General features: G+C 37.7%; 1 protein-coding gene across 10 annotated transcripts in view; it reads right to left on the reverse strand.

The window, feature by feature from the left end:
• Positions 1-12,504, reverse strand: part of Ptprd (protein tyrosine phosphatase, receptor type, D) — a 2,098,812-nt gene that overhangs the window by 187,889 nt on the left and 1,898,419 nt on the right. For 7 of the 10 annotated variants that reach the window (XM_013516335.1, XM_013516328.1, XM_013516331.1 and 4 more), the window contains exons 14-19: positions 7,512-7,700; positions 6,260-6,268; positions 5,536-5,553; positions 3,830-3,940; positions 2,411-2,422; positions 193-462 (exon numbers count right to left, since the gene is read on the reverse strand). In XM_013516335.1, the coding sequence (XP_013371789.1) occupies positions 193-462; positions 2,411-2,422; positions 3,830-3,940; positions 5,536-5,553; positions 6,260-6,268; positions 7,512-7,700 (609 nt within the window). The remainder of the gene's footprint in view (positions 1-192; positions 463-2,410; positions 2,423-3,829; positions 3,941-5,535; positions 5,554-6,259; positions 6,269-7,511; positions 7,701-12,504) is intronic. The other 3 variants (XM_013516336.1, XM_013516337.1, XM_013516334.1) reach the window with 2 other exon arrangements.

A 12,504-nucleotide genomic window follows, 5' to 3' on the forward strand; every position in this document is an offset into this window, starting at 1 on the left:
TTTTAAGAAAGAATATGGCAACCTACATACATGTATCTTATATAACAGCATAGATATGATTAAGTCGTACATGTTTGAAATACTGAATGATGAACTGACTTACTTTAGGTTTCTGAGGCAAGACTTTCCAAGGACATTGGTCAGGTGCCTTGAGTTTGCCCACATTTTCAAAGCACAATCCACTGAACATACCTTTGACAGTGATCTGTGCTATTGCTTCAATGACACCCAGTGTTGACATAGCAACGCAGGTATAATTTGCCGACTGTCTTACATCATTCAGTTCTAGGACATTTCTTCCTATTGGCATATCATCTTCAGGTGTCAGGTCTTCTGCCCCCAACATCCACTTCACATAAGGCATCGGTGACCCCACTGCCACACAGGTGATATTAACGCTTCCACCCGGCATGATCTCATGATTAGTGGGTGGGATAGAGAATCTGGGTGGGACACGGCGAACTGGAACAAAACACAAGGGAAGATGATAACATATACGAGGCAAGAAAAAAAGCGGGCCATGAAACACATGACATGCATTCTACAGACACAGTTAAACAACTGAAACATTGTGGACTGTCCAAAAATGAAACATATAAAAACTGTGGATAATACAGACCATACAAGTATGGTGTGTGTATACACAGAAGCATGTATTCAGTTTAATCACTTATATCTCAGAGACATTCATACAAGAGTTGATTCAGATCTGAAAGGGCCCCACAAAACTGTCTACAAGCTAACAATACATGAACATCATGCATAGGATAAATACAAAACATATACATGCATGCATATGACAATGACTCTATGCATGCATGTATATGTATGAAAAAGGGCTGGAAGGTCACCAGCATGTCTGAGTTGAGTATCAAGACCAACTTCAGTGCTGTGCATTCCCGGTTGATGTGACTGTATGTTGTGGGACCACACTGTCACATCCAAGCCCTGGAAAACATCACCTGGAATACACTGAATGTGTAATTTACTTTCTTTAAGATTCAGCGTGGGTGCAGCCTCAAATCCTCACACTAACAGTGGAACAGACACTATACATAAATAAATTTACAGGAGAAGAATCAGGCCGACACCAGTAACCATACTGGATTGAGTCATGCAAAGCATGCAGAAGATGGAATCTCATGTACGTGCTATGACAGTGGGAGAATGGCCGGGCTCCAGTCAACAATTACAACACGATAAATAATAGGGGAACGGAACTAAATACAAAGGGGAAAGGTACAGTACTGTGGCTGAGATGGGGACTTAGGGGATAGGAGGGTTGAAAGTTGCCAGGTAGATTAAACTGAGCTTGTTAAAGGAAAGGATTACTCATTCAAAAAGGGAGCTCGGTATTTCACATTCAGGATTCCGTTCTGTACATATCTAAGATAACACAACATCAATGACCACACAATCTAATGAGAGGCCTTTTAAGCCTACATTCAAACTGGGAACACCAAATCTAAAACACACAGCTGGACAAGACGTTAAGAGAAATGGTCATATTAAAGCAACGTAACACACAGAAAAATTACCAAGCAATTACAGTTCAGTGTTCCTGCTTCAGACAATCTTCATGTTTATGTATGTTTAAGTACATGTGTTTTAGACATGGTATAAGGAGAAGGTGAGATTTAAATAGGTTTCCTCTTGGGCTTTTACAGGTAAAACATTACACCCGGAGAATTTTATATCAAGAGAGTAATCTTTTGAAACATACCTTAAATACAGAGAATAAATCGTTTTCCAAAGTTATAAAAAGACTGAATAACAACCTCATAACTCCAAGAAGATAAGTAATTCTGTCTGAAGTTTCTTTGGTTGCACTTAAGGTTGAGATAAACCTCCACTGACTTGAGAGGACTCACTGCAATGGCCTCAGGGGTGAATGACAGTTACAGGAAAAGGAGAGAGAGCTAAGCATGCCTCCTGCAGCCAGTTCACAGAGGTTACCCGAAGCGAGCAGGAGCCAGTGTAGACGGAGGTGTCAAAGAAAATATCAAGAAAAATGGAGGAGAGTTTAGTCTTCATGCTTGGGGTTAGGGGAACAACTATGGAAAGTCATTCTGTGGGGCAGCAGGCATCCTTAGAAGATAGAAATTAAAGGCAGGGTGGGACATGGGGAGAGTAGAGGAAGAAGGAAAGCAGGAACACTGACCAAATTCACTGGGCCTTAGAGAGTTAAGTGTTACCAGTTACCATGCATCCCGTACAGTCCTTTTCATCATGCACCACAGTTAGACGCCACCAGCAAGCAACAGAAGCCATGGCCAGAGCATTCTCTGCTAAAATATACCATTCACCAAAAGAAGACCACAATGCAGCTACATTCATTTCATTTGTATTCTTTGTTATTGGTTTAATTAATAGTTTTGTAAGGTGGGTAAAAAGTAAAAAACACACCAACCTTCTCGCAGCTCTGAGGGATGTAGGGGGTTTGATGCAGAACACAATGAAATGAGGAAAGGAGAAAAACAAGGGAAACACAGAGAGAGTAAAAAGGCCATATCAAGGCTTTCAACTGCTATTTGAACATCTTTATTTGCTCTACTTCATCCTTCCTACCTTCGCTGGACAGTTAGCAATAACTTACAGACTAACACATTATTAGAAACAATAGCTAGCCTCATTTTGAAATTTTCAGTGGAAGAAGGTACACATGCCTCATGCAGCAAAAAAAGGTCACCACTGTGTGGAAAGAATTGAGGGGTTTTCAAAGTACTTACAGAAGAAACAGCTTTCTTCAGATCCCCCCCACCCCAGACTCCATAGAAAGAAAGGAGAAAAACATCCCCAGGGAAAATTACCTCTAACAAAAATTTCAAAATCAAGCTAGATATTTTCTTAAGGGACCCCTCCCCCCATGCTATGGTAACTTAAAGCCCGCTCAGTCTGCTATCCCCACCCCCACTCCAGCCTTTCTGGCTATTCAGAAATGTAGACCAGGAACGAGTGTTTTCACTGGATAAAAAACAACAGGAATCAGCTTTGAGAATTCCAGGGAAGAGGAAGTAGTTCTTATTCCTTGAAATCAAAGGCATAGCCATTTATAAGCTCAAAATTTAATCATTTCTGTTACTATATGAGAAAATATGAATATCTTTGTAATTCATTCCTGTTCCAAGGACAACTAATATTATTTTAAAACATACAATCAGGGTTCCATGGCAATCAAAAGATTAGATTTTTTTCAATGTTGTAAGAATTTAAGTATCCATGTGTATATATGTGCATATATAAGTATATCTGGATATAGAATGCTATATATAATATTATGTGTTTATAACTCAGACAACACAAAAAGGACTACAATTGTGCTATTTCTATATAGCAACCTCCCCCCTTTTCTTAACTCTGCAGCTTTATTCTTAGAGCTCAGCGGCAGAGGGCGTAAAGACATAAACACCTTTATGCTTAGTTGCACACACAACTGATTAGTACCACACCAAGCAATTATTCCAAGTTTGATAAGGAAACAGAGCAAAAACAACAGGAAAAAAAAAGTAGAAGAAAAAGAAGAAAATCTCAAACAAATGCAAAGCACGGTTCCATCAATGAGGTAAAAAATAGAATTAAAAATATAAAAATGCAAGTATACTTACAAAGCTCAAGCCTCAGGACAGATTACATTCAAGAGTTTTCTCTTTTTATTAGGAAAAAAGAACACTTATATTTTTTAATTCTCTGTTTTCTAAAATGCTTCAGCAACCATAACCATTACCAACTCTGCTTATTAGAAACTGACATAAGAACACAGAGCCCGCGGGTACGTCACCTCCCCTCAGCCCTGAATGAAGAAGCCATGACAGGGTTATAGCATTCCTACCTCTGACATATAAATTGGCAGGGGCAGAATAGCGAGTGCCCGCGCTGTTGGTGGCAACACACTCATATTTTCCTTGATCAGATTCTTCACTCTGCTCGATCTGAAGGGCTCCTGTATGGATATAAAATATATTGCCAAAGAGATGGTCAGAGCAGGCTTTCTCAGTTCAGAAAGCTAAACCTCTTAACAATATGAAAAGCCCTGGCAAAGTGAAGGTCCGCTCAACGTCGATTCAATCTCTCGCTAAGGTGCACAGACAGAAAATGATGCGATGAGAAAAACATATAGAGATTATTTCTTTTTTTTAAAAACATCATCAATGCTAGCATAAGAAAACAGTATCTCTTTTCCCAAGCAAGAGTTCTAGTCATAATTAACACTCTTATTTCCTAGACTAATAAAATGAAAATGAGTGAGACTGCTTCAAGGAAGTATGGCTTTTAAATAAAACAAAAGATTAATTTTGGGTTTTGTTTTGTTTCATTTTTATATCAAAAGTGGCGCAAAAGATGGGTACATTAAAAAAAAGCCAGGCTGAGTTTTCAAGAAAGTCTTCTGCTGAAGAAAGCCAAAAATACGCAGCAAGCACAAAAAGGCTGCACAAAGCAAAAAAATTAAAATTAGTCATTATCAGTTATCAAAATATCACTTAAAGAAACAAAACTCCCTTAAGACATGCAGATTGTTTAAGAAAAGAAAGACAGTTTGCCACAACTTACAATCATAGATTACATTTGCTGAAAAACAAAGAGCAGTTGCATTAGAAGGTTTTAAAAAAGTTAAAAAGCACGGCCTGTGCCAGCCAGGAAGAGTCAACCAACCGCTGCTGAGGACCTCCAGCCAGATCCCCAAGACACCCATCACAATCCACCAGTGGGATTAGCAGTGCGGTGTCACAAAACCCCAAGAAAAATACAAAACAAGAATTACAAAAGAAATGAACACCGAGTCAAAGTATGAAAAACCGGCAATACACATACCACCAAGAGAACTGAGCACCTTGTTTCCATAGCCTGAAGGACAGAAGATCCAAAAATCCAGAGACGAGTAATCCAAGAAAAAAAGAAACGGGAAAAAAGCATTGCTGTCAGCTTGTAGGCGAGTAGGATCAGGTGGAAAGGGGGAGTCATTCTTTGACTTTTAAGACATTAAGAGAAAAAAGAATTGAAGAACAAAAGCAAAAACCTTTTGAAAGATAAAGACAAAAAGTAGACGGTCCAGGCTGTCTTCTGCATGTCTGCTACTGTTCTCCAGACCACCTTGGCTTTGGTCCAGAACAAGAACAGCTAAGGAAGAAAAAAATGATCTTTTTTTTTCTCCAGTTGGACAAAAAAAAAGGAAAAAGAAGAAAAACACAAAAAAAAGAGAAAAAGAAAAAAGGAAGAAGAAAAGGAAAAAAAGAGGGACAGATGGTACGCTGTGACTGGTCTGAGGTCTAAAGACCTGGATATGCTTTCTTTGAAGCATATCACAACTTAAATAATCATTTTCATAAAGAAAGAAATGAACAAAACAAAGAGAAAAAGGAAAAGGAAAGGAAAGGTCACAATATGAGAGTCACGAATCATAACCAAACGGTACAAAGGAAAAAATTAAGTTGATGGACATCGTTGGGATGATTTGGAAAACAGGACAAAGATGAGAGGGATGAAAGGACAGAGAGAATGAGTAAGATCATTCTGTGAACGTTAGTTCAGCACTCTTACCTCTTATTGGTGTACCACCTGGGTGGATAATATGAATGCAAATAAGATTAGAAAGAAGAAGCATTAGTACGAGAAGAAGGAGGCTAGGGCTGGGGAGAAGAATTAAATTAGATTTACAGAATTAAATAAGGTCTTAAAAGAAACTTGAATTACTATACTGGCAAAACAGGAATATATTAGATCGTATTATTAGATCATAAAAGCAAGTTGCACTACACCACAGAGGGCAAAGACCATAATAGGCAGCATTGCCTTTCTCAGAAAAGCAACTGAGTTCTCAGGTCTGGGATCACATAGGGTTAGAATTATAGCTCATATGCCTCATAGCCTTTAAAAAAGAAATATACAGTATTTTTAAAGACATAGTTTAGGAAAATGCTGGCTAAGCTATTTAAGTATATATATAGATATCCATATATATATATACTATCATAGAAAAGGCTAAGGACTAACTAGAAACAAACACTGTTGACTAGATAGCTTAGTGCTACTTATTATGTTTCATTAGTGTGATATAATTGGTGTATATTTTATTTTTCTATACAGTGTTCTTACGATAACAGTTCTGTGGAGGTGTACGTGTGTGCGCCACTAACAAGATCTGGTGTCTACACTCACAGTTAGTAAAATGCATGCCATGCATTTTATTAATAATAATCATCGTAATATTCTGAATATGGAAATTAGTGGGGGGGTGAAGTGCGCTTCAGAACTAAGCACTTACCAATAGATTCTGGAGATTTAAATACGGAGAGAAGAAAGACAGCATAAAAATATTATTATATTCCTTATAATTTGGTACAAAGTTTTCAGAAGTTAAAGCTTTATTATACTAAATTATCTATGTTACATGTGAATCATTAATTCTTTATTTACAAAAACAGAATTCTAAACTACACAGTTCTGCTGACAACAAGCAAAAGAGGCAGTTAACAAGACGCTTTAACATCACAGGACAGGTCAAAAGCTGAGAATTCTGGGAAGACAGGCAGTTAAACAACTTAGAATCCCATATCATTATTACTAGAAACGTCAAAAGTAAACAGCTTATTAGTATATGGCCCCATGTCATTACCTAGGGACAGGCTCTAATACCTCAGAAATTGAGAATTATCTCTACTTTTAATCTACAGAGAGCACAGGGATAAACTCGGGATGGGAATGGGAGAGGGAGCGAAGGGCAAAGAGGGAGAGAAAACAGCAAAAGCTGGAGTCTACACCAAAAGCAGACTTCTGTAGATCCAGTCACTGGAGGGTTTAAAACCTTGAGCGTGGGTGCATACCACTGCGGCTAACGTGTAGAAAGTCCTCACTCACAATGACATAGTCATAGTAGTAACAAAAATCCCCTCCTTTTGTTGGTACTTTGCAAAAGACTTTAAAAACATACAACTGGTTATTCATGAGATAACATTTCTGTGTTTTATGTACTAGTGACCAGAAAGCGGATGTGCCCAAACTTACTAAACTTTGGTACTTGGATGAGCTCAAAAGTAGAAAAGACAGGCAGAAAACACACTTTGATATTATTGCATCATTTAGTGTTTAATATGAACATTTGTTTTTCAATGGATATAACCATTGGAACTCCTTGCAAGTTCTGAATGAAGTCCAATGTTGAAATAATTTTGTTTCAAAAGAAAACAGAGAAAGAAGAAAGGAAGAGAAAATGGATCCATCAAATACTGCAGAAAAGCAGTAAATTAAAATATATATATATATATCAAAAATACAGTCACAGCAGTGAGCAATATGGATTAAACAGAAGCTGCAAAACACACAGAGAGAAGAGAGGAGCTCTGAAACGGGCCATGACAGCACAAACATGGACAACACGTTAAATAACAGAGAAAGAGAAGAGGGATAAAAATCAATACCTAAAAATTAAAAATAAATCAAACAAAAATAAGTAAATAGAAAGAAAGACTTAAAAAAAATTGCTATAGGAGTTAGTGGAAACAGTAACAAGACCCTACCTGATCGTAACTGCTTAATACGACCGTTGTTGTTGCTTGTGTCGACGGGCAGGAAATCTTTAAACCAAGTGATTTCTGGATCCGGATTGCCACTGGCTGCGCACAGCATGGTGGCCGTGCGTGTACGCTCGACCACCTTCAGCTGCGGGCCCATGTCAATGGTAGGGAAACCCCTGGGAATCTGATCCTCTGCAAGACAAAAGGAGATATGAACATTATGTTAACAAGTTACAGGCTTAAAATTCGATATTGCAATAAATCTCAACCTTATTCAGCACCTGTTGAGGCCCTAACACAAAGCAAGCACCACTGCACTACTAGATTAGGGCACAGACACAATATCTGTTTCTGCCTAGCAGACTAAGAGGCCAAAGGCTGACACACTAGCATAGAGCTCAGGCTGAGGCAAGGAAGACTGTGATGAAATGAATCAGGTCATCTAAGAACACAGAGGGACAAATAACTGCAGGATTTGTGCTGCAGCAGGTCGGTGAGTAGCATGGGGAAGCTCTGATATGCAAAGGACCTTTAGAAAAGTGTTAGGAAGTCAACCTGGCCAGGTTCCAAAGAAGGAAGGCGGGATTTTAGAAAGATAGGGATATCCCCAGTCTAAGTATTGATGTAGGAAGGCTTTTAGTGAAAGAAAATAGTAGGACCCAGCAGAGCTGGCGTGGGAATTCAGTGGAAGTATGTGGGAGCAAGCAAGCAGGTTAGTGAGCAAGAAGCGAAGCTAAGCTATCTCTACTCCACATGGCCATGTTTCTCTAAGAACCGGCAAGTAAAACTACACATACTTAGCCCTCTGAATCCAAGGGACTACATCCTCAAGTTGAAAATATTTGTGTGATTGAAAATACTTGGAAAAAAATACTGTGTCTAGACCAAACACATACAGACTTTTTCTTATTATTATCCCTTAAAGAAGACAGTATAACAAGTCTTTATAGCATTTATGTTGCAATATATAGTACAAGTAATTTAGACATGATTTAAATTCTACAAGAAGATAGGGAAGGTTACATGTAATTACTACAGCATCTTAGATAAGTAACTTGAGTATCTGCAGACTTTGGTATTGTTGGGTATGTGTGCCCTGGGAATGAATTCTTCAGAGATACTGAGAACAGCTATTAACTTTCCACCTAAGCATAAGATTCAACCTGAATGAATTCCTTTGTGGGGAGTTTCAACTGATCAGAAAAGTATATGAGAGCTCTTGTAAAAAATGTTTTTGTTAGTACATATTTTCCATACGTAATGATTGCATCAGCATCATGGGAAATTTGTACCTGTACATATCTTCATTCTTCTATTTTTCCCATTTCCCCTTCCCTTCAATCTTTCTTCTCCTACTGATTTACAAAAGCTCTGTTTCCATTTTCCTCTTAATACTCTCTCTCTTTTCCAGTCCTTCTTTTGTTCCTTCTCTTCCCCTTCTCCCCTTCCTCATTCCCCTGGAAGTTCTTTACCAAGGAAAAAAAATTAAGTTCCTGTTAATGACACAAATGCATGTATTCCTTCGAGTAAGAATGTATTTTTTCTCCATCTCAAAGGCTTGTACAATTTTCAGAAATTAAAAAATTGAAATTCCTAAATTTCAACTGTCCAACTCATCCAAAGTCAATTTCTTCCCACCCACAATAAAACTGATCCAGATTTCAGATGAGGAAATAAAGTCCACTTAAATCCTCCAATCACACTGCACATCGACAACCTATATCGCTCGCTCTTCCAGGCAGGAGTAGAAGGCTGTTTTCTACCTGTGCCTTAAAAGAATTTAAGTTTGCTGTGTGATAATATCCACATTAGACTGCGGACATTTCTTTGCAGACCATTATGAAACAATTGACTTCCAATTCAGCCTGGTGTTCATTTAATCAATAGTACATCATGACCACTGATGAATTCTGATGATCCCTTAATTCTAAAATGGCTCAAAATCATAAACACTAGCCAGGTAAACATGAGAACATATGCAGTCCTGATGCTCCCAGTTTGTTATCAGTCAGCCCTCTGCATTCTCCCTGGTCTCCTCTTTTAATCTACAGGCCAAACTCAAATGCCTAACCCTGGATCACAAGGTCCTGCTTGTTTCAGCCTCTCATGGGTCACTTCGCCCACAGGAAACTTTCCTACTGTCCACACTAAAATTCTCACATCTCCTAGACAAATTATATCTGTTGAGGACTCTGCCACTTGGAAGCCATCTAGCTCAAAGTACCTTCTTTGTAAAGGTTTTCGAACCTCCCTAAAACGTGTTTATTCGTTTCTTTATCAGAACTTTCACACCAATGGGTACCTAAATCCAGTTTCTTATACTTACCAATTGCGAAAACCCTATCCTTCTACCAAAAGTTTTTTTCAAAGCCCTTGCCATCACACTCATATAGACTTACAGGTGTTAAGATAAGCTCCAGTAATTTGCAAGCCTAAGTGCGAATATATCTCAAGGATTATAGAGAAAAATATTCTACTACACAGAACTTCTGTTAGAAGAATGATGATAGCAATTGTAAAAGTGTGAAGATATTGAAAATGCCAACATACTACAAAAAACAAACGTCCCAAGAAGGAACAGCTCATAGAGCAGCAGCTCTAGGTTATTATATGAGAAAAGTTGATGGATTAATAGGATCAAGTTCAGACCGGCTCTCCCGATGGGCAGGACAAAGCTTATATCTCCTCTATTAACAGTCTATGAAAGAACAAAAGAGGCTACAATACATTAAGATCCACACGTGAATCCACTAGAGATTATTTTCTTGTTAGACCAGATTCTTAGAGCTTTGAATACGAACAATAATAATACTTTAAAAATTAAAACTATAAAATAGTTAACTTCCACAAATTACATTTCATTCTTTTAGAAAGACGCAGTTTTTCTCAGGAAACACAAACACCTTCTGATTATGTAAATGTTTCCACATCCTCAGCCAAGCAGAGGTTCACGGTGGGCAGGTGTCAGGAGCAGAGGTCCACAGTGGAATTTCAAAATGATTTTTTGAGTCTCCCAAGGAAAGTTAAAAATTAAAATTAGATGAGGAGTACCTTGCAAATTAGGTTATGCTAATATTAATAGCCTATTCCACTTGAATTTCATCAGGCTGTTGTTTATGTTCTTAAAGGTTTTACCAATATAGTTACATCTACAGTGCAGTTCTAATGTTATTAGGAAAAAAAAAAAGAAAAAGATCGATAGCTGCTGTACCACAAATGTTATATTATTACACATCTCACTTGGCAGCTATTGACACAAAATCCTTCAAACAATAAAAATAATTTACCTTAAGTGCTCCAAAGTCAACTACATTGCCTTGAATATTGAAAACTGAGTTTCTGGAAAACCCCTTAGACATTATTGTTATTTTCCAATTTCTAAAGCAACCAACGTAGGCAAAACAAAAAAAACAACAAAATATCACCCTGGGATTTCTCTGTTTCTTAGGACACTATATCTCCTCCATCTTGTTTAACTACATTCATATCCACAAATACCGCTCTGCTAGTCACTAATTTTCTTCTACAACTTCGTCTCTCTAAAAAACCAGGCCAGTATTCAGGATTGATCAGTAGTAAGTGTCAAAGCTGTAAGATTATTGAGCCACTTACCGAAGGCTCTTACAAGGAAAGCTAGATTTAATAGCCATTTATAAGAAATGACGTCCTCACCTTAGGGAGAGCTGATAGACTTGACTTGTGCCCTACTAAAGGTATCCTAATATATTTGCATGACCTTTTTTTTTCTTCTCAGCTCATAAAGAACACTCCAGAGCCTCCTTTTCATACACAAGTGCACAACAAAGATAATCTTTCTTGCATACTAATAGGACAGAGAATATAAAGGGCATTCCTTTCTTATTTTTAATAGGGGTAATTAAATTCTATCCAAACCCCCTTTATGCAGAACCTCATCCAATGCACTTTTGTCATTAAATTTTCATGAGAAACATCACATTGTAACAGATTCCAATAGCCAGAGCTGGTACACATTGACAGCTGTGCCTTGTTTCCAATTTGACTGTCAGGTATCTGGAATAAAATTCAGTATTCAATATAAAACAAACTGTAGAAATAATGAAGTTTCTAATTGGAATGCTTATCTCTGTGTGTACAGAAGATGCTAATTGCTTTTTTTCACTCTATACATTTATTAGTGATTTATATAAAACTGGCTTAACCATTTGATTATGTCAATTCTGGCACTTATCAAAATAAGTGGTTCCAGGAACTTGGAAATCAAATCAATACCTTTAAAATCGGAACCACATAAACATTCACACAGAAAAGCAGTATCAAAAATTAATAAATTGTTAATGTTAGTAGTTTTAAACTTTTATATAAGGTGAAAAGAAAAACATTTTGTCCTATTCATTAATATGCTCATGAAGCTTTAAAGTGCCTTACTTATCACCATTCCATATTAATATTCAATCATGCAGAATTAGGTACTAATTCATCAACAATTTAAATCAGACTTGACCTTCATGAAGCCATTGGGTCTGTCATTTTGAGAGGCCATTAAAGGGCAGATGACTGCACAGTCCTGCTTAGTGAACTGGAGAATCATACATACTCTGCGAAGGCAGCTATAATAAGACCTGGAGATATAGCCCATTCTTCGAATCTGTTTGTGTCTTAATGAAATATGCTGATAGGAAACTTTCAGGGCCATTAAGGAAAGAGAAACATGAATTTCAGCATTTCCAGAGCTAATTTCAAATTGTTGTATAACTCCTTAACAAACCCTGACCTACAGAGACCTTAAAAGGTGTTGTGGGGAAAAGAATCCATCAATGTTTCGGAAGGAGCTGTGCCTTTGATATCTGTGAGCCATCAAGTACTAGCTCTTGCATAATTTGCTCAGTTACACTGCTTTCACTGTTCAGCCATAGACAGTTTTAAAGATATCTTTACTTTTGCTCCAGTTCCAAAACCCTACACATTTTAAGGGAAGCCACAACAGCCTGAACTGCCTCTACGGCCAGATACTCCC

Source organism: Chinchilla lanigera, unplaced genomic scaffold (genome assembly GCF_000276665.1).
Source record: "Chinchilla lanigera isolate Chin_1 unplaced genomic scaffold, ChiLan1.0 scaffold00033, whole genome shotgun sequence".
In the NCBI taxonomy this organism is placed as follows: domain Eukaryota; kingdom Metazoa; phylum Chordata; class Mammalia; order Rodentia; family Chinchillidae; genus Chinchilla; species Chinchilla lanigera.